Source organism: Microtus pennsylvanicus, chromosome 18 (genome assembly GCF_037038515.1).
Source record: "Microtus pennsylvanicus isolate mMicPen1 chromosome 18, mMicPen1.hap1, whole genome shotgun sequence".
NCBI lineage: Eukaryota > Metazoa > Chordata > Mammalia > Rodentia > Cricetidae > Microtus > Microtus pennsylvanicus.
Genome location: NC_134596.1, coordinates 35,614,207 through 35,636,505, shown reverse-complemented (window position 1 = coordinate 35,636,505; position 22,299 = coordinate 35,614,207). Strand labels below are relative to the sequence as shown.

Here is a 22,299-nt window from a genome sequence, read left to right as displayed (position 1 = left end):
GAATGAGCAAATGCATAGTATGGAACACCAGTGCATGTGAGGAGAGACACTTTAATCGGGATTTTTACATATGACTTTTTTTGTACTCTTCATAGGAATCCTATTACTTATATGCTGTAATTCAGTGAACTCCTCCCTCTTTCACCGGATGAGCAAATTACCCAAGACAATGAGTGACCAAATGCGAGTTATTCTGCCAGCATCGGCAGAGCAGGAACCCAAGGCACAGATGTTACTCTTTCAACGTCAAAATCTGACAAAACAGTTGATAACCAGAAAGACCTAAAGAATTCTTGATTTTTAAGTTGAGTTTTGCTGCTAAAGATATCCTTATAGGAGCCTCAGAGGATAATTTTTTTTGAAGTTTCTTTTTTAATAAAAAATGCAGATGTGATGACCACAGTCACTGTGGAAATGAGAGCAATAACTTTCCAGAAAACTTGCTCCTAAAATGGCAAAACTCATCATGATCAATGCGCCATCCTTTCTGCAGTAACAGACTTGTGCTTTACACGTAGGGGATTGGGATAGGGTGATTTTTTTGACAACTTGATACCTCTTAGAATCGCCTGGAAAAAATTTTAATGCACGATTGTACAGATTGGGTTTGGTTGTAGGCATGTGCGGCAGGGGAGGGGCTGCTTTGATTACCTCAGTTGATGTGGAAAAGCTGAAAGTGGGTAACAACTTTCCCTGGTATGAGGACCTGTCCTGTTTAAGAGCAGAGAAAGCTAGCTGAGCTTTAGGCATGTGCCTGTTTGTCCTTCTGCTGTTCAACCAGTTCCAACTAGCCAAGACTTCCTGCCTTGACACACACACACACACATACACACACACACACACACACACACACACACACACACACACACAGTGGTAGATTCAATCAATCTGGAATTCTAATTCAAAGAAACCCCTTCTTCCCAAAATTGTTTGTTGAGGTGTTTCATCAGAGCAACAGAAATGAAACTCGAACAGGATGGATTAGGAGACAAAAATCGACACCAGTTTTCCTGGAGCCCTGTTGGATGTTGTTGAATGACTGCCTTCATCCTAAATGCAATAGCTACTTTTCATTCATTTAACTACAAATTCCATCCTGCAGCATGACAGCTTGAGGAAAGGCTGAGCAGATGTTTTACATGAAGCCCAAGTAGAAGACAGCTATGCTCTAAATGTTACTGGTCCAGAGGTATCTACGGCAGGGCCCAGAGAAGCAGCCCTAGGTTCCTAAATCAGAGAGAACACTGAGAGCTCAGAGGTGGGAAGGGAACATGGAGGCTCTCAGAGTTAGTGTGTGTGAGACCTGACAAGATCTTAACTGAGATGGTGTGTTCATTGACAACAGGAAAATAGAAGTGCCGAGAACAGGCCAAAAAAGAGCTATTGGAGACTCGGAATTATTTGGCAAATGTAGTAGCATTTATTTCTTTCTGTTACCTTGAGAGAAATTCATCGGAAAATCTACAGGGTTTATATAATGTGTAGCACAAATCAGGTATGGGTGAAAGTTATTTGCTAATACATCTTCTCATTTAAACCTTCTAGAGACCTTGGAATATCATTACCATGTTGCAGAACAGAAAATGGCCCTTTGGGGAATTTAACTTTATTGATAAAGTATTTGTATGGACTTTAAATAGAATTATTAATGCTTATGGATGCATACTTTCCAACAGTTCTCATTTCAAACCAAATTTGTTTAATTAATTTGTAATCTCTTTGATAGCAATAAGGTGCATTACATAGTTCTGGAAAGTCCATGATGAAAGATACCTTGTTTATATTGCTTGCTATATTAATTATATTAAAACATTTCTACTGAATATTTAAATGCAATAAGTGGACTTTTGTGTGTAGTGCAAAAATGAAGGAAAGGGATTCAAAGACTGAAACCACACAGTTATTAGCACATTCTAGTGTGTCTGATTTACCCCTGAGCTTGCTTTTTAAATCGCTTATGTTTTTCTGGCAAGATTAGGCATGTTCAGTGTGGTATTGCCATAAACTGTGTAATACTTTCTTAGTGGGAATGACGGGGAAGAAGCCCTTGAAATAACAATCTGTATTATAGAAAATGAATGAAAATTTGCACAATCTTAGCTGGTAAGTATCAAGCAGAATGGATCTCTAAGTCACAGTACTTGCCTTCATATCCTCTTTCTATTATCTGACTAAACTCTAGGCCACTACGTTATTTTCCCCAGTCTGTTCTGCTCCATCCTTCTAACAGGACTGCCCTCTCCACTCACTAGGACGAGGATAGCTATGACATTATTTGGCTGATAACTGTGTAAGTAGGAAGATATTATTACTATTGTTGTTCTCCAAAGTGAAGTTTTAAGAATGACTCCATTTCTAGAATTTTCCCTTTTTCCCTGAGAAGAGAGCATCATGCCCTAATAGAGGCTGTTCTTCTTCCATGAAGCTCTGTGTTCTACAGTAAGACGTAAGATGTTAAGGACATTCAGCATGAGAGATGAATATACATGATTGAAAGTCATTAAAATATTTTGATTAGTTGCTTCATTTAGCTGATTAGTATACCAGCTTTGGTTTGGAAAGCTATTCTTTCTATGATACAGATTTCTCCTTTGGTGAGATTGGGTGATTGTAGTGGTAAAATAGGCTAATGAGCGTGTAGTATTTAAGGCAGTGTGCTCTATTGATGAGAGTTTGTCCAAAGAAAGAAGCCCACATTTGTAGTATTTGCCAGAATATAGGGTAAAAATATTTTAATTGATCCCAAATTATTGGGAACAGTGTCACTGAATGGGGAATGAGGAGGTCATGTAGTCAACCCTATTGAGCAGGATCTGGCACCAGCAAAGTGCTGAATTCAGAACAGAGCACAGAACAAGCACTACTAAGTTCCTATATAATAGAGAACACCATATAAATATGTATTCACTGAAAACAAATGATGGAAAGAAATAGATTTATATTTTGTGGAAATGAAAAGATGGTTTAGAGATTTTGAGCCCTGACTGCTCTTCCAGAGAATGAGAGTTCAATTCCCAGCACACATTAAGCCAGTTCCAACTCTGTAATGCCCATTCCTAGGAACCGAACATTCTCTTCTGTAGTCCTTGGCTAGCATGTATAGCACACGCCTGATACACAGCAAGCACCCATTCATATAAAATAAAATAGCTATGAAAATGATCAGCAAAGAAAGGTAACTAAGTAATGATTCATTTCTTATCCTAATTTCTCAAATAATAAAAATAGATTAATAAATGTATTTGGACCCTGTCCATGTTTATTGATAATATTTTTTTCGTGAGTGGGATCAATATTGAGGGAGATGTAACTAAAATATATGTGCAATCTACTTTCTATGAAAGATGTTGTTATCAGAAAGTCCTATAAATGCTACTAATTGTCAAAATGTCCAAATAAGGGTTGTTATTTTGATATTATGATGAACACGTCACATCCTGTCATTCCTGAGAAATATTTCCTCCTAAAAATATTGCAGAACATCCCCATGTTGTATATTTTCAAACTAGTACTTTTCAGACCAATAGTGCGGTGTGTGCTGAAGAAGATGCTTAAAAGAAACCCCTCACTAGCTCAGAATTGAGAATAATAGAGGGTTATTTACTTAGGGGTAGACTCACAAGTCAAAATCCTCTGCTGGAATGGAGAACAGCAACCAAATCCAGGAGCCAGAAAAGAGACCTGACTTACTTAGGTTTAATAGTTTGAGGCCACACCCAAGTGGGCAGGTATCTTAAAGGACACAGGCAGTAGGAATTCCTAGAGCAGGCTGCATATCTTAAGGTAACAGTGCCTCAGTTCTGTAACCATAGTGGTTGTTGACTGTAACTGGGCAGTTCATTGTAATGAACACAGGCCCCCACATTCTCTCAGCCCTCCAATTACTTTAGAACTATTATTGAGAGACAGGAACTAAGAAGGAGCAGTCATCAAATGTCTCCAAATATACCACATAGAAACAGAAATGCATATGTGTTTATTGAGAGAAGTGTGTAGATAAATGGGTTTTTTTTTTCTTGATGAAAGCATAAGAGACAGAAGCAGTAAAACACACATTTTTGCTTTGTATTTTCTCGTCAGGCCTTATCAATCTGAACCAGCACTAATGATTAAACGGGAAATGACTTGAACGTAAGAGCCCTTAATGCTGCCCTAGAATAGGAGGTCAGGCTTAACTTGGCAAATTCATCAGGGAAAGACTGTGTTAGATATTATTGGATCATCACAATATAAAGCATATGATACGTTTGGGGTGTTTGAAATCCAAATTATAGGCTAATGAATAAGGGGACTATATTGAACCACATTTTTAGAAGCTATTCTCCCTTGGAAAATGCAGCCACAATTACAGACACTCCGTAGGTGGAAGTGTTCCCATACTCACATAGCTTATGGGGGGAATGCTAAAGCCTATACCTCATCTGTTAGCACAACCTTCAGACTACACAAGATGCCTCATACCAGTGTTTTCCTAAAATATGCCTTAGTATATGTAAGAGTGACATATACATACTTTCCAGCAGCCCCGCTCCCCATGCGTATAAACACCAAAGCCTAAGCCATGGCTGCCCTCTTCACTTAGAACCCTTGTTAACTCCTGTAAATCCCCCGTGGAGTTTTGTTCATACTGGATGCCATACTGACTTTCCAAATGTTCTTCATTTCTTAGGCAGAACTCAGATTTCCCTTACCAGAGTTGGGAGGTGATTGCAAAAGTGTTTTTTTCTGGACATCTTCCTTGCCTTAGGAGTAAGAACGTCATTTTGGGTGGGGAACGTTAGGGGTTTTTGTTAATATGCAAAGAATTCTATGGAGTTTAGTGTACATTAACTCCAGAGAGGAGCATGAAGTATTTTAGGTAAGGGTGATAAACGACACTTTATAAGAGAAAGCATTTGACCTGATAACTTCCCATTTTTGTTTTTTTCTTTTGTCCTTGTTGTAACATTGTAAATCTGGACAGGTTCCTGGGATCATCGGTGAAGTTGGTTTTTAAACCATCTCATCCATATTTTTTGAACCTACCTTGCTTGCCTTACTGATTCTATGGCCTAAGAAAGAGAGACTGATCTCTAAGGTCTGTAAGCAGAAAGTAGAGCCATTGTTCTACCCTGTTGTGATGCTTGCTCCAAAAGTAGATGGCCAGCTGTTCCTCTTGGCCCCATCTCTCTCCAGGTGTCATGAGGCATATAAATAGATAAACAAGGCTCTCAGACCTTGCAAATAACTCAGGGACCACCACGTACAGCCCCAGAACTTTCTTACTCCACACCCTGATGTCTCTTTGCTCTCTCCATCCTACCATCTGTGAGGAATGGTGCCCGGCATCCAGGTGGCCTCAGACAGTTGTACCTTTTTCTACTTCCTGCTGCTTACACTTTCTGTTAATCACATCCTAAAAGTCACCGCTAAGCTATTTTGCAGCTGTGTAAGCTGCTTACTAACTTAAAGTCTTTTTGCAATTTTCACAGACTCAGGTATAAAACCAAAACCAAACCAGCCCAAACAATAAAGCATCTATTGGTCTCCTCATTTATACTTCTAGAACAGCATAGATACTTCTGTGGCTTCTGGGAGCCTCTTAGCCACCGAGGTGTGGGGGGGGGGGGGCAGGGCAGAATGTCCTTCCCTTTTGAATTTGAGAAAGAAAAAAAAAACGTCATCATCAGATAAAGGCTTGGTTCTGAGGTCCCTTTTCCAACCTAGGGAGCGAGTGGACTCGCTGACCCAGAAGGAATTAACCAGCAAAATCATTTGGAACCTAATTCTACACTAAATCTCTTTGCGGGCCACTGTCCCCTCCCCCGTCTCCTACTAGCTCTTCTATGGGGGTGGGGAGGACAGTCTCTCCACTGCTGGGCGCTGTCTTCTACCCAGGAATTCAACCTCTGAGATTGTCCACCCTGAAGCAGCAGTCGTAATGGGGGCCTGTGTGGTCTCGGGGTCACACCCCCTGGGAATGGCCCTCTCGCCGAAGTCAGAGACTTCTTGGTGGCTCCCGGCAAGCCACCAGGCTGGCGAGCAGCGTGCACCGCTCCCTCCCTCTCCCCGCCCCTCCCTCCCACCTCTCTGGGCCAGCGCTCCCCACGGTGACTCTGGATTGCAGCAGCCAGCCACTGGCTTCTTACCAAATTGGGAACTGCATTATGGCTTTTCTTTCTTTCTTTCTTTCTTCTTTTTTATAATTTCCTTCAGAGGAAATAATCTCAGCCCCTTCAGTTTGCTTGACAATCTAGTGTGACTGGGGCGAGTAGGCGGGCACATCCTTTTACATGCTAATATTGCCCCACCTCCTTTGAACCCTCCTCAAAGCGCCTCGCTTTCTTTTATTTTGATTTATTTATTTACATTTATATTTATTTTACCTCCTTCAATTTCCATATACTGGGGAACCCTTCTGTGCTCTCTGTCTGTCCCTTCCCCCACTCCTTGTTCCCCTGGGGAGACAGACCCCGAGACGCACAGTACTTGCGGGCAGCGGTGTTTGCACCTAGGCTGGGGATGGCTGCACCGGGCACCGGGGGCAGCGATCGTAGCTGCTGCTGCTCGGTCTAGGCTGTCCAGGCTGTCGCTGGGAACTCTGGGTGAGCACCGAGTTCGGGTCCCCCCAGCGAGCTGCCACTGCCGCAGCTGAAAGGAATGTCCCCTGTTCTTAAGGACCCTGACTGTTTTACACCAATGATTTGCCACTGCAAAGTTGCTTGCACCAACAACACTTTGTCGTTGATGTTTGGATGCAAGGTAGGATGAGGGGTTCGTGTCTTCTTTTAATGCATGCTGGCCTCCCCCGGGAGGGCAAACAATTTCTTTTGTTGTTTGTATGTCTGCCTGTTGTGTGACGGACGGAACTGCTCTGTCCACTCTCGGAGCCGGCTGGGGTTTGGAGTCAGGAGAGCCCAATGATTTTCCAGCCGACCGTGTTGGCATGGTAGCTAGGCGGTGACAGGACCCTGTATGGAGCACACTGAAGCTGCAAGCGCTCCTGAAAAGAGGGCGCCTTAGATGTCTCTGTGCTTGCGATTTCTTCCTGCTTTTAGCTAGTGACTAGCTCTCGGGCGCTGGTTTGGATGCTTCTGAAAGCCTTAGGTTGACTCCCACTCCCTGGAGCAGGGCCACCGGCTAGAGTAGCTGGCACCAGAGAAGTTCTCCAAATAAAACAGAACCGCTTGGTTTGCAAAGAGCATTTCAAAGGTGAAGGGCTTATGGCTATTTCAGGCAGAAAGTCTAGAGATATGTAGTCCTCAGTTATAAGACTGTCTTCGCTTTTACACAGTCCCTTTGAAATCAGGAAGCTTAAAAAGAGGTGGCCTGGCGCTGTACTTCACGAAGTTTGCAGCAAATAATCGCCCCATCCCAGAGTTTTGTAAGGATGCTCAGTGTCAGAAGGAAATGAGGTTTGCCGGGTTTTGAAAGAGGTTACTGTGCAGGACGCCTAGCCTGAAGGGATTTATTCGAGCTTCCTTGTTGGCTGTGGTGGACACTACCTGAACTGGCTGTTTACAAAGTTGTTGCTGGAGAATGGTCTCAGGACCTGTTCTTTGCTCCACAGAGTGGGGAGCTTTTTACTTGCAACGACAACTTGGTGTTGTCGACACTCAGCTGTTTCTAGAAATCACTTCTGGTGGTTGCTATGAAGATGATCTGTAAAGGAACGTGTATGCGAGGGTGGGGGGTACTTCATCAGAAGTAGGTCAAAGTGCATGCCTATAAATGAATGCCAACCGCTCCGTGAGTTCTGCTGTTCTGAAAGACAGCCACCGAGCCTGAATGGGCCCTTTGCTCAATGGGGTAAAGTTAGTGAAGCCCACACACACTCCACTTCATGGGTAATACTCACAGGAGGCCGGCAGAGTAGACACACGAGACATAACCGTTTTACACTGGGTGGCTAGAGACACTAGTCTTTCCTTAGAACTTTGGGTTTTAGGGGTTTTATTTATGTGTCTGTTTTTGTGTGAAATGAAGTATGTGGGTGAGGGGATCTCTGAGACTATCCCCCAAACTCCAACATTCTCAGATATCATCTTGTCTAAAAGTCTTTAAGGGCGAAGTGAATGTCAATTATTATTGTGGTTTTTAGTGTCTATAAACAAGTTCAAGATCAGCTTTAACAACATTATATTTAGATTAAAAGGTAATATGGGTCTTTTTTTGAGAAACCTCAAATAAGTCTTAGGGCATGGAGGGTTTGTGTGTTCGTCACTGACGAGATGTGTGAAAGAATGGCACCCTCACTGATCCGCCTTCCTTCCACACAACTTATCAATCCTTGTGTGCTCCTATCCCCTCTCTCTGCCAAATTGACTTCTTTGAAAATAAATTCATTCCATGAAAACAAAGAGCACTTTTAGACAGTCTATCCCATTCTACATTGTCAGTTATTTGAATATGATAAGTCTCAAAAGCCCTACACTATAATATTATACTAATGTGCTCTAACTATACTTCTAAAGGGATTAGTTATGTATTGGTCAATGTAAGTCTCCCATCTTCAAGTCTTAAATACAGAAAGATCACTAGTATTTTACACACTTGCTCTCCACGGTGGGGTTTTCCAACATCATGTAACAGATAATGACACAAGACAGTGGGAAGAGCCAAACAGTGGGGCTTCAGATGTAGATTTCACATGTCTTATTGTGTGGTTTCTCAAGTCTCAGTTTTCTCAGATAAGATGAGCACAGTGACAAGCACAGGTTTACATATTTACGTAGATCATTAGTGCAGAAGAAAGTTGAGTAAGATGCATATGACGCCTAGGATGAGTGTCTTCATCAGGTGATTGGTGCTTTCACGTGGCTTTGGCCATTTTCCCGACTTCCCCAAGACCGATGCTCAGACCTGCTAGGAGGAAACACTTTCACTGTGCCCTTGTTACCATCGTGTCTATGTCGGCTATGCGACAAAACGTCACGTTTCCTCACGTTACGTTACTCTAGGCTCACTGTCCCTATGTAGGAACTACTTACATGTTGATACACAGAATGAAAGAATAAAAATTAATAACACCCATATATTATTACTTCATCCAGCTATCAAATACTCAGCATAAAACAAATACCAACTCATGTTCTCTATGGTTTCAAAGTTAAATGATATGGCATGTATCTTGCTTACAATATTGATTTAAGGAGACTACCTAAAAACTCTTCCAGTTGACTTTTTAAGCAATGGAAGAGGACTTGTAATATGTGCTAATTAGGGGCTTCCGGAAACCTGTGTTCATCTTGTTATTATCTAGGGTGTGTGAAAACGAGATGAGCATGCAAATTTATTTTCTTTCCTGGATGATGCTTAGCATGGCAAAGCCTAAAACCCTGGTTTTCTACACCAGATTGTTACCTTGAAATAATATACCAAGTGTTCTTAATAACTTACTAACATGTAATGATTTGAAGGTTACTGAGTAATTTGGTCATCAAAATAGACCCATTCCCCCAAATGTTTTATTTTGTCAGCTACCTCTAGAACCCTCGTTTCTGCATGCTGGCTATCATTCGGTTCAGGTAAATATTACTTATGACTGTATTAGGCTCTATTTCAGATATTGTAGTGGACATTATACATTGAAATACAAGAATGACGCCATGAGAGGAATCCCAAGGCCACTGAGAGAAGTGATTTAAATCCCTTTCCTAAATTCCAGAGTATCTAAAATAATGTGACGGTAGAGTCTCAGGAGAGAAACCAGAGCACCCTTTGCCAAAATGATTTCCATAGATCGATCCTCTGCTTTCTCAGTTCATTGCTATCAACATACATCAATGTTCATGGGAATGGACTTCCATGAGACAGAAAGATTTCTAGAAGGTTCTTTTCTCTTGTAAGAGTTAACATGTCACCATGCTTTCCTATCTGCATAGACTGAAATAAGGGGTGGAATTCTGAGTACCAGCCTGTGTAGTTTCCTGTTCTTTATCTTGTCTGTACCTGTATTGGAAAGGAGTTAAGTTCTCCTGACTCTCTCCTTCCATCCTCTTCTTTCTAGTCTCTACAATTTCAAAAGCAAAGTGATGCAGTAAATCAGAATATTTGATAACTTTCCCAACATTCTAAGATTATTCTTAAACTATTTGCTTCCTGTTTATTGTGCTGTATGAAGTTTAAAGAGATGTAATTGAAATATGACTCATTCTAAAAATAGCTGATAGATTTGAATGGACTTCTTTGAAAAATTGCCAGTGATGATATACTGAAAGGTCTTCAACATAATGTCCCATTAGGAAAGTACAGATAAAAGCTACAGTGAAATATTACCTCACGCCATTAGGATATTTACTATTCAAAAGACAAGAGATTCCAAATGTTGGTGAGAATGCAGAGAAAGGGGTCCCTTAGTACACATACATTGAAAGTAGGAATGTTAAATTGTATAGACATTTTGGAAAAGAATATGAAGTATCTTAATATACTAAAAATAGAGCTACCATTTGACCTGGAAGTCCATATATATGTATATATAAATACATTTATTTATCTATTTATCATCTATATATACATCCATCTATCTACCTGTCTGAAGAAACTGAAATCAGAATTCCTTGGAATAAGCCAATTCTCATGTTCTTTAGGTATTATTCAGAAGATCCAAAATGCAGCGACAAAATAAACCAAGTAATGGATAAACAATTTGTGATATGCATACATATAGGTGTATGTATGATATATTAAGTTTTCTATTGTGGTTTAGTATCTTAGTTTTGTTTTTTAGACTTAATCTTACTGTGTATCCCAGGCTAGGCTTGAAGTTGCTATTTAGCACAGGCTATCTTTGAACTTACAATCATCTTGCTTCTCATCCAGAATATTGGGGTTACAGGTGTGTGCCACCCATTTAAGTAATCCCTTTAAGTACTGTGACACACACATCACACACACACACACACACTCACAAACACACATACTGTAAAATGATGGATATTCTAATACATCAATAGTAGTAACTTTGTTTAACCAAATATGTTGCACATCATAAATCTATTTAATTAAAAATTGACAGCTCAAGTTTTAGGGCACCTTTACCTTCCCTCCAATATCAATTTGTTACCAGAACAATGAAATTATTAAGTCATGATATTAAACCCTTGGGATCAATCATTTGCCTTTAATGTCATCTTTGATATATTAAGATAGATAAAAGTTGTGAGAAATGTTTCAAAATCATATAGACCCTTTAAAACAATAATTTTAAAAACTCCATTTTTAATAGATAACAGATATTTTAAAAACTCTATCTCAGAGAACTGATAAGCTTCATGTGGTGGAGAATAACTTTTCTTTCTTTTATATGGTGATTCTGTATGGTGGTAATGGAGGAAAAGAATACAGAACATGTAGAGATGGAAAAAGAGGAAAAGAAGAAATTCAAATGAAAGAGAAATGGCCAAGCTCTAATGAACTAAGAAGAGGAGAGAAAGACTTTAGTTTGGCTGACCGCCTAAGTACTACCTTGGGTGCTTTTACACTTGTTATTATTCCAGTTACCATAGTGATCAGGGGAGCACAAATAAACCAGGGAATGAAGCAAAATAGATCAGGATGATGGAGGGGGAAAATGAAGGAAGAGGAGAAAGAGGAAGAAGTGGGCTGTCAATTCCCACCCTCCAGAGGGTGCTCTTAAACACACCCAAGATTAGGAGGAAGTGTCAGCACTGCCCTGGCGGACAGTTCCTCCACATGCCCTGGTTAGTTTCTGCTACTCCCAGACCAGACCTTACATTCCAGCTCATTTTGTTACACAGAAGTGGCACTGTTTGCTCTTGCTTATGCATTTAAATCAAGCAATGATTGTTTATAAATGAATGATTTCCCCAGGGCATTCTAAATTGCCATGTCCTCATGTATATTTTTGTCATTGGAAGGATAATTTTTCTCTGAGTACTTCTAATACTGCAAAGTTCGGCTATTTAGGCATTTATATTTTTTAATATTAATCTGTGTTAATTGAAGTAAGTTGGATGAAACAAAAATAGAAAATGGGAAGAAGTTTTAGATAGAATTCAGAATCCCAGTAGTGTAGAGATAAAATTGTTAATAATTTGAGCCTACGTTTTCCCAGGACTGTGTTGCTTTCACTGGTCTGTGTGTAGCTTATTTCTAAGTGTGTATGCACAGCTGTACTCCAAGAGCTCAGGAAGGCGAGACAAGAGGACTACAAGCTTGAGGTAAACAGGGCCACTATCATGTCAGTCTAGACTACACAGCGAGAGCCTGTCTCAGAAGAAGTATATGTGTAATTGAATAGGGCTTGTATTCGGATGTTTTCAACTGACATTGGACTTTGCAGACATATTTTAATTGCTGTGTAAGTTAGGCACGCTTATATTTAGACCTCCACCAATTTGCTACTACCAAAAAATAATCATCTATCCCAGGAAATAGGTCTTATTTAGATTTGAAATCATTTCCTTTGGATAGAATAAGGAAAGACATTACTTTTTAAAATTTCTGATGCTGTAAGATGGCTGTTGCTACATTGATTTTAAGGATGACTGTATGGATTTGCACTGCCAACAATAAGTTTATATTTAAACTCTATCCAGTTTTAATATTTCCTTCAAGGTTATAAATTTATAGATAAGAGACAATCTATCGTATTCTTATACAAATAGGATTAAAATTTTGTTAAACTTTAAGTTCATGTGAGTCCCCTGACTATATTAGTTCATCTCAAGAATATCTAATATTGAAAAACTCCTCAATGTTCAAATTGAGTACATTAAAGAGATAAGTGTTTATGATATCCAGGCATTAATTCATTATTGTTCCTACACACACACACAAACACACACACACACACACTCAGAGAGAGAGAGAGAGAGAGAGAGAGAGTCTCCCATGTCATAGATACTGTACTAAACACATTACAAATGCTGCCTCAATTAGTTTTTACACTGCCCCTTTGAAATGCATACAGAGATGACTTTCATGTTATTGTTAGGGAAGCAATCTGCACATAGTTTAGAAACAGATCCAGAAAGTCGCATGGCTTCTGGATAGCTGAGCTAAAATTTGAATGTAATTACTTTAGCTATAGAGTCTTCTTTCGTCTCCAGAATAGCTGCAGTGTTCTTTCAGATACCAAGTTCTTTTCTACAAGTGCATTTAAGCTGTAAGTAAATTTCCCGTCTCTCTGGGAACATGTGTGAATTTGAATTCAAGGCACACTCTCCAGAGGACGCAGCCTTATTGTATAAGAAGTAGCTAAGCCTGTGTCTTCGGAGAGGAGTTTGAGTCAACACATCATTTTTCATGGTACGCGCGCTCTCATTTCCCACAGGAAGTTACTAAATCATGTAGACAGGAGGTGCCCTACTCAAGGTCAGAGTCATAGCTATAACCAGGTCTTCCCATTTCCAATTCAGTGTTATTGTTTATATGCCATGATTCCTAACTGCCAGCAGGGAGTTCTGGGATTCCAGGTGAGGAAAGGGGGAATATGGGCCACATTTCATCATGCGAAGCAGGGAAAACAACACCCTGCTGGCTGGTAAAGGGTAATGTGAGATATCAAGATGAAAGCATTTAGCACATTGCTAGGAATGCGGTAAATGTTCAATACATTTGTTTTCTATTTTTATTAAATCCATTCTGCTCACTGTTAGAAATGGTATAGATTCCAGTCAGGTGCATTGAAATGTATGTCTGAAAAAGAGACATATTTTAACTTACCAGTACATTGATTATTAAAGGGTTTTAATGCTACAGGATGAGGGAACCTAGAAGGTTTTGTAAACCATACTTCCAAAATCCTAGATTAAACCTGACCTAGAAAGAGAAAGTGCAAATGAGCTAAGGGCTGAAGCAGGTGCTGAGGAGCACACAAGCACCTTGCTTGGGCCGTGTCTCCTGTGACACTCACACACGCTGGTTCAAGGGCTTTTAAACATTTGGTGGTTCATGTTAGATTTTGGGAGAAAGCCCCCAAGATGAAATAAATAAGGATGGTAGATGATGACTCTGCCATTAAAATATTCTTACGGAAAAAGTGTTGAGTGAGATTTCAGGATCCCGAGAAAGCTGATATTTTATGGAGCCTTTCCCTCATACTTACTTAGGGAATTTTAGGAAATTTTCTGAAGTCCTGAAGGTAAAATTACTTGATTCTTTGTGAACTAAATTACTCCTGGTCTCCTTTGAACTACTTCTAGCAACTAGTGCGGTTCACACCTCGATTTTGCTGTCTGGCTGTAAATTCTATTTCCTGTGAGCTATATATTATTTTCATTTTATTCAAATAACAACTAAAAGAGGCAGCAAAATGAACTGTGCAGTTTTGTAAGCTATTCAATAAATATTTATAAAATAAAGGAGTGAGTGGTAATAAATACATCCTCAGTGAATAGAAGTGGAAAATATTATACATTTTGTTATCGCCATCTCAAAGAGTTCACCCTGTATAGTATACTGAAGTATCTTACTTTCTAGAGATCATGTTGTCTGAAGCACAGGCTAAATCCCCTTGTTGTAGTTGCCTTGTGTGGAGGCTAATTTTATGTGGCAACCTAACTGGGCCATGAAATAAGTGCTGCCTTGTGTCTATCTTCCAGTTGTTTCTGGATGAGACTAAAAGTTAATTTGGTAAACTGTGTAAATAAAGCATTTTACTTTCCTAACGATGGACCTGAATAGAACAGAAAGGGCATTCTTTCTGGATGACTGCTATGGAGTATTTTCTGGAGTGAAATATTAACTCTTCTTGGTATGTGTGTATATGTGCTATATATATATATAATTACATATAGTTATATATAATATATATAGTCATATACATATCATTATATTTAATTGTGCATACTCTTACATTTACAAAGCAAAATAGCTGAATGGATCGATTTAGGTGAAACTCTGACTTCTGACAGGCATCTGGCAAGGGATATCTATACATTGCATCATCAGTTATACACTTTTGTCTGCAGAGAGCTAATGATCACAAATACAATAGACCCTCCATACCATAGATAAATTGATGCAACAAAAGGTAAAATCTCTTAGCATCATGGATGGTTTTGCTTTGTTATAAATCACAGATTAGCCATAGGTCTCACTGTAGCACAGTGTTATCCAATCAAAGCCACTTTATTAGCATTTCACATGTATGAGTGTTCTTGTCAGACTTCGAAACACATTATCCATTGTAATGTTGGTGGTCATAGAACAATATTTTTCTGAAAAATTTTTTACATGATTAAGTCAAACAATAAAATATTGCAAACAATAACTCCTGGAAACTATAAATAACAAAATATATTTTAAACGTCAACATGTGTTAGCATGTTTATTAATATAAAATGCTATTTTGAGAATGCTTCCATTGCATTCGTTTTGTAGACTCTGTGTGTCCAAGATTCTGAGGTGGTTTAAACATTTCATTTGTGAAATGACAACATAAAATGTCAGTTTGTTTCATAGTCACTAACATCACAGCCTGGAATTAATGATACTAGTGTCTTACATCTGAAGTAACCAACCCTAGCTAGTGATTCCACTTTCACAAGGTCTCAAACAAAATGTTGACCATGAATGTGCTGATTGACCTGTGAGTTAAGGGTAGGGGCCACATGCTTTCCCCTGTGGATCCCCATGCTTAGCGAATTCTTTCAAACATTCTCCACTTGGAGGGATGTGAATATACTTGCCCAACAACTCATTTCTAATTGTCCCTAGACCATCTTCTATATTTAGCTTTACAAAAGGCATTTTAGAATTATCAATCAATCAATCAATCAAATCACAATAAAGTATAGTCCTTGTATTAGAACACTTTCAGTTTGTACTAAGAAACATGTGTGATAAACAAACAAAAAACAAATCAAACAAACAAAGAAAACAACAGGGAGAGTTGAACGAATGAGCTTTTGGTATATTATTGGTGTTTACAAACCTGTTGTCTAAAGCCTTGAAATGAATCACTCTACACCTTACTTAGAATATGGACCTTCAAGAGGAGGGACATTAGTCTTCCCCTCTGATAGTATCTCTTTATATGCTCTGCTAATAGTAAGTGAAGCTCTGCAAATAGTTTATATTCTCAGTTTACTCTTTTCCTCTGTTAGAATGGTGATCTCTTCTGCCAGCAATGAGCCATAAAGGGAAAAAAAGAATCACTGGCAGCTTGTGATGGAGTTATAGAAAGCCCTTTGAAAGTGATTGAACCTTCTCTGGCCTTTCTAAATCATCTTTGATTAGATCACAAAGGAAAACAGATTGATGTGAGTTTCAAATCTATCTTCAATCAATATGTCCCAACTCCTTGCTTTTCTTTCTCTTTCTGTGTGTGGCGGAGAAATGTCAAAAGAATATAGAAGAGAGTGGCCTGACTAGAGTGTGTGCCTGTCTATTAGCTGGAAGAGGACATGGAGAAGAGTGAGTGGTGCGTTGTATTATACTCTACCCTGCTGACTGTAATAAGTGCGGATACTAGGGTCAGTCGGCAGCCTGAGTGTGCTCTGGCAGGCCAACAGTGAGGCAGATGGCAAGCGTGGCATTAAGAATGGTGTGATAAGAGCTCTAGCCGTACGATCTTGGAGGAGCCCTTTCACCACCCAGGAGTTTCAGTTTCCCCTGTCCATTCAGTGGAGAGAACTGTGTGTATTTAGCTCATCACACAAACCAAATAAGACTACCAAAACAATGTCCGCTGTGCAGTATTCATTAGGTAAATATTGTTTTCTTTCTCTCGGTTCCCCAGAGGAACTTCCTTCCTGTTTACTTTTATTTGCATTTACATAGTACTGAAACCACCCAGAAAAAAATCCTTCCTGTTGTTACATGTAAGACTTAGTAGTAGAGAAGCAGAGGGCTTCTGATAACCAGATCAAATACTATCTCTAGCGAACCGACCTTCCCTGCGGTGTCACCAAGCACTTTTCTTTAGCCTATCAGTAACACATTCTGTTTTATCCCTTTTGATTAGTTCTGGTTCAACATCATTCTTTTCCTCCATTCCTTCATCTCAGAGTCCGAGAGGATGATTCCAGCTCTCAGAGAACACTTCATGGGCACCCAACTTAGAAACCATGTGATACCTCTTATCAGTTGCCCAATGGTGTCCAAGTGCATAACTTATTTCCTAAAATATGATGCCTTGGATTTATGTTTGAAATACCAGCGAACCTTATTTTCTTTACTCTGAAGGTAGAATGGTCACCCCAAATAAACAAACAAACCTAGGGGTTCTCTAGACCTCTTATTCTCAAATAAACCTTTCTTGAGTTCCATAAAATGAAAGCGTTTTCACTTCTTACTTGAGTCTTGTACATTGCCCTTTACTGGAGCTATTTTCCCAGTAAATTGCTATGGTTGGTCTCTCAGGCTTGGGGAACAAAAACGGTTTTATAATGAAAATACCGACAGGTTCTTATCTGCAGCAGCGGGGGGTAGAGAGGTATGATCTCACTGATTGTAGGACACCGGATGCCTGTTTTCGCTGGAGGGGGCAAAGACATCTTCTGCAGCCTGGAGGTTTGAGGTTTTACACTTGAAAAGTTTATGAGAAAATAAAAATAGCTGTAAGGAAGTAGGAGGCTAGGGCTACATAGACTGTGCCTTCATTTCCCCAGTAACGCGGTAAATTGTATTTCGTTGAGGAACTTGTGTGGAGATGGTCACAGTGTTGCCTGCTTCCTTAAAGTTAGGTCTGTGTAATGGCTTTTTAGATTCACTAGGAAGAAACTCCCATCTTCATCTTCTTTATATTTTCAAATAATGCCTATCATTAACAGATAGGTATTCGTTTAAAAGAAGTTTATTTTCTCACCTTCAACAGCAATTCAGTGGAGTTAACACTAGGAAAGGGAAGAATCCTGAGTTGGAAATTCTCTTCACTAGAGATGTTTAGTAACAGTCCATTTCTCCTTAGTGTCATTCAGAGTTCCAGGTATTTTAAAATGCCTCCTTTTATTTGTACATGGTTTTAGTTTTTAGCATGTACTAATGGTATATGATAATGGGTTTCATGGTGACACTTTCTTACATGTATATATTTGATGCTCTTAGCCTAGGTCAAAGCCACAAAGTCACAAAGTCTTTGGCCCTGTTGGTGAAATTCTAGATCCCAACTCTAAGCTGGTTCAAAGTCCCTTTTCCTTGTTTGTCAAACACTAAGCATTTCTTAACAGTTAACTATTCTTACAGACTACTGTGCCAGGATAGTTCTGGGATAATGCCCAGGGCAGAAAGAGGAACCCTGGCCTGTGGCTTGCCCCTTACCACTAATTTATGTGATCAAACAAAGGAATGGTATCTGCCTGAATCTGGAATGGCAGAGATTACCCTCAGAGAATGCATAAAAAGCAAAAACCTCTGCTAAGAACAGCTGTGAGAACACATGTTTCCTTCCAGTAAAATTGCACCTGTGTAATGAAGACAGATGAGTGTTTCAGAGAACAGGAGTAAGAGAATGAATTCAGGCTGTGGGTCCCTTTCCCCGTCTGATTCATAACATTCTGTAGGCAGCACTTGCCGTGGAAATACAATGGCTGTCGAGTCCCTTGAACAGACAGAAGTAAAAATATATTGTCAAGCCAGCTGGAAACAGAGCTGCCTTTCTTTTCCATATTTTCTATTTTCTTACTGTTATTGTATGTGTGTGCAATATGTATGCATGCATGCGCATAGACAGTCATGTGGATGTCTGCACATCTGTATGTTTACACACATGTATGTGGAGACCAGAGGTCAATGCCAGGTATCTTACCGTGTTGCTTTTCATTTTATTGTTTTGAAATTGAATATCTCGCTGAACTTAATGCACATTGATCCAATAGGATGACTGGCCAGTGGACTCCAGAGATCCTTTTGTATCCATCCCCCAAAACTTGGATTAAAGATTTGTGCTCATCTTTTGATATGGGTGTTAAAACATTGGAACTCAGGCCCCCATGCTTGCATATCAAGAACTGTACTGACTAAACTATTACCTCTCCAGCCCTTCTCAAACCATTGCAATTCACTTCAGAAATCCAAGACGTCCAAACGAATTTTGTGTATCGCTCTTTTGTTAGTTATTTATACTTCTGGTGTCAAGGAACTCAACAAGAATCTACTTGAGCTCAAATCTCTCATCTTTGTCCTATGTGGATTTGTAGGTCCAATATATCTTTAAATGAAAAGCTATAACTCTTTGTAAAAGTGGCTCAAATTTTAGGTATGCTTGCATTCATAGGAGGCAAAGTACAAGCATGTAAATTTATTCTAAGTTAAAATCAGCTTTCTACTTATAATCAATCAATAGCTAGTTTTAGATGTTTCTAGATCATAATACACTGTGTGTGTGTGTGTGTGTTTCCTCTAAGTCTAGCATGAAAATTCCCAAATTTTATGATCAACCTAAAAAATATAACCCCCAAAAGTGCTATTTTACTTTATCATATCACAGTGCTCTTTAATTTTGAATATATATGTTACACTGGTATAAATTTTGTTTTTATAGATCTTTAAAGAAAATATTTACTCAAAAAAGAATACAATTCTATTTCCAAATGTTGGTCTAAGTTGTGTCTTCTCATTTAATTAATGATGTTTTATTTAACTATTCCCTCTGAATATGCTAAGAAAAAACCATGGCAAATTCCATTCTGATGTAACTAAATATTTAGAAAATTAAGAGATAATGAGTGGACTTAAATAGGATTACAGCAATCCAGCTCCTGTTGGTTTTGAACTCTATTTAAAATTCAAGGTTATTTTCTCCCTACATGTATGGAGAAGCAAATTTGTCAAAATTTGGGACTCACTTGAGGATATGCCATTGTGCCCAAAGGTGATGGTGTTTTTAAAAATCTTTGGTACACATAGTAGAGTAAATTTCATTCAATCCAACTGATAAATTGTAGTACTTTCTGTAAAAGTGTTTTGATATGCACTTGTAAAATATCATTGAGATGGTTCCTGTACCAAATGTGAGCTTGATTATTTATTGTCAAATAAGTGACATTGATATAAAGACAATGTGAATTCCTTTTCTTGCCTACTGTCTGACTCGTCAGAACTCCCAAATTTATCTGTATTAATTCATTTGACGTTTTGTCTTTTGTCACCTTGTACTGTTTTTTTAATTGTTGCTTATAAAATGCCACTTGCCAGTAAGAGCATTATGAGTTTATTTAGCAAATAAACATTTGTTCTCTTCTACATGTATTCTATGGCTGACAATGGTATGGATGTTTTCCAAAGAGGCAATGAATGCTATTATTATTTCTGTGTGTGTGTGTGTGTGTATGTGTGTGTGTGTGTGATCAGTTTGTGTCATCTAACCCAGAAGACTTCCACCAGACCCTCTCTGTTTGCATGGAGTTATGAAATTGTTTTTCTTTCAAATTATCCTGAGTTTTCACAAGACTTAAGGCATTATAAGGGACAGAGGAGTCTGGGATGTCACTTGAATACATGTGTACTAACTTGCTGACTTCAACATACCAACTACTCAATCAATTATTCTTATAGAATAATGGATATATGTAATTCTATTTCAAATTAAGCATTTATTTCAGAGAAGAGCATACCCTACTTTTTTTCTTTTTGAGATAACAATAAGATTATATAATTTCTTTCTTATTTTTCTTATTTCTCAGAACCTTCCCATGGACCCCTTTTTGTTCTACATAATGATGTCCCTAATATTTCAGCTTTGACATTTTAGGAGAATCTTAAATGCATTTAATTTCTCTTGGACTCCACATTATGAAATTATCAATAACAATGAGATGTTTAGTAAACAATAAATGAACGTTCAGTCTTGAACTAAGACCCAGAAGTCAATTGGAGCTCATTGTGGGGGTAGTGAATGGAAGAATGGATGACTATTAAGTGTAGCCTTCACAGTCACACATATTTGAGGAGACGGGCTACATACATTAAAGCAATTCATAGGTTTTCAGCAGTGCAAAGGGATTTGCTTTGGTTCTCCTGCTTGTGAACTGATAGCAGCTTTAATCCCCCTGACAACCTCAGAATCTAGATATTATCCACTGCCTTTCGAAGAATGGAATGATTTGCAGGAGGACTTTTGGGACTTTGCCTTTCTCTCTCTATGATGAGATCCTGGTGTAACAATCCCACAGGACCCTGGCATCTTTGTGACACAAGCCCCGGGTTTGTTAGATGTGGAGTCACCAAATGTTGCAAGGAAAGGTGCTGTTGGAAACCGGCATGCTGTGGCAGGCTTGCTGCGTCAACGTCTTCTCTATTTCAAGGAGACTCGCCAACTCCTGTGAACGGATTTCCGAATTTAAGTCCTGTTAGAAGTCATTTATTTTCCATTTGTCACTAAAGGACTTTGAATGCTTCGTTCCCTTAAAGACAGTTCTGGCCAAGTAGGCAGAACTGTTAAAGACTGTTGCTAAGAGCCGTCAGCAGAAAGGTTCTTAAGTTAACCGATATGCCACCTCACACCCTTTCTAGAAATGAAAATGTGCGCGTATGTGTGCTCACATATCTCTTTAAAAATATCATACATATCGAAGAATAAGCCAGCCATTACCTGTAGATTGTGATTAAGCAGGGCTGTGACCTAGAAGTACCATGTAGAGGAGGACGAGAAAGGGAAAAATAAGAAAATGGTTGTATTAGTTACATAGGAAAAATTCTGATCAATAGCAGTCAAGCTATTTGAACATCAAAACCCTTGGGCATCTTTTGTCATTCTTCTGTGTATTCTGGGCTGCGTATACAAGATATAGGTATATTCTTGACATCTAGGCTCTTTCATTTAATGCTGTATCCCTGTACCTGAACGGTCTTTGTGGTAAATGGGCACATAATAGGCACTGGTGGTCATTTGTTGTGTATAAGAAGGGATGATTATAGAGACACGTCCCATCTTATGAATAAGGAATCCAAGGGTCAGGAGTCAAATAGCATTCCAAACTTTAGTGGGGGCAGGCACACATGACTGCCTAAGTCTGAATATCATACTCTGAAGGAAAATGATTTTCCCCTTTAAAATATTTTTCAGGATTAAAAAACGAAACAAAAACAACAACAAGAACAAACAAAAAAACATCTTTCTAAAGCCTAGATTTAACCCCTGGAAGCTTAGAAATTGACATTTGTAAAAATAGCTTATTACAGAGGCAGGGAAGCAGACTTGAAAAATTGAGTGATTAGTGGCCTGAGGATGTGGAAAAAATATTTAAATTCTCGAAGATTCATCCAATGTGCATATGTGATGACAACGGTTTATGAAAACACATACTGTAAGAATTAAAGGTGGTTATGAGTTAAGACAAGCAAGCAAGGACTTTACCATAAACTTTTGGGCACTGTTGTTGCTATTACCTAAAGCATTTAGAAAGTGAT

General features: G+C 39.0%; 1 protein-coding gene across 21 annotated transcripts in view; it reads left to right on the top strand.

The window, feature by feature from the left end:
- Dlg2 (discs large MAGUK scaffold protein 2) overlaps positions 1-22,299 on the top strand; it is a 1,657,078-nt gene that overhangs the window by 595,887 nt on the left and 1,038,892 nt on the right. For 2 of the 21 annotated variants that reach the window (XM_075952993.1, XM_075952986.1), the window contains exon 1: positions 6,080-6,741. The exons of 16 other annotated variants lie outside the window; for them this stretch is intronic. In XM_075952993.1, the coding sequence (XP_075809108.1) occupies positions 6,640-6,741 (102 nt within the window). In that variant the 5' untranslated portion in view covers positions 6,080-6,639. Of the gene's footprint in view, positions 1-6,076; positions 6,742-22,299 lie in introns of those variants that run through there. 3 more of the 21 variants (XM_075952997.1, XM_075952988.1, XM_075952994.1) reach the window with 3 other exon arrangements.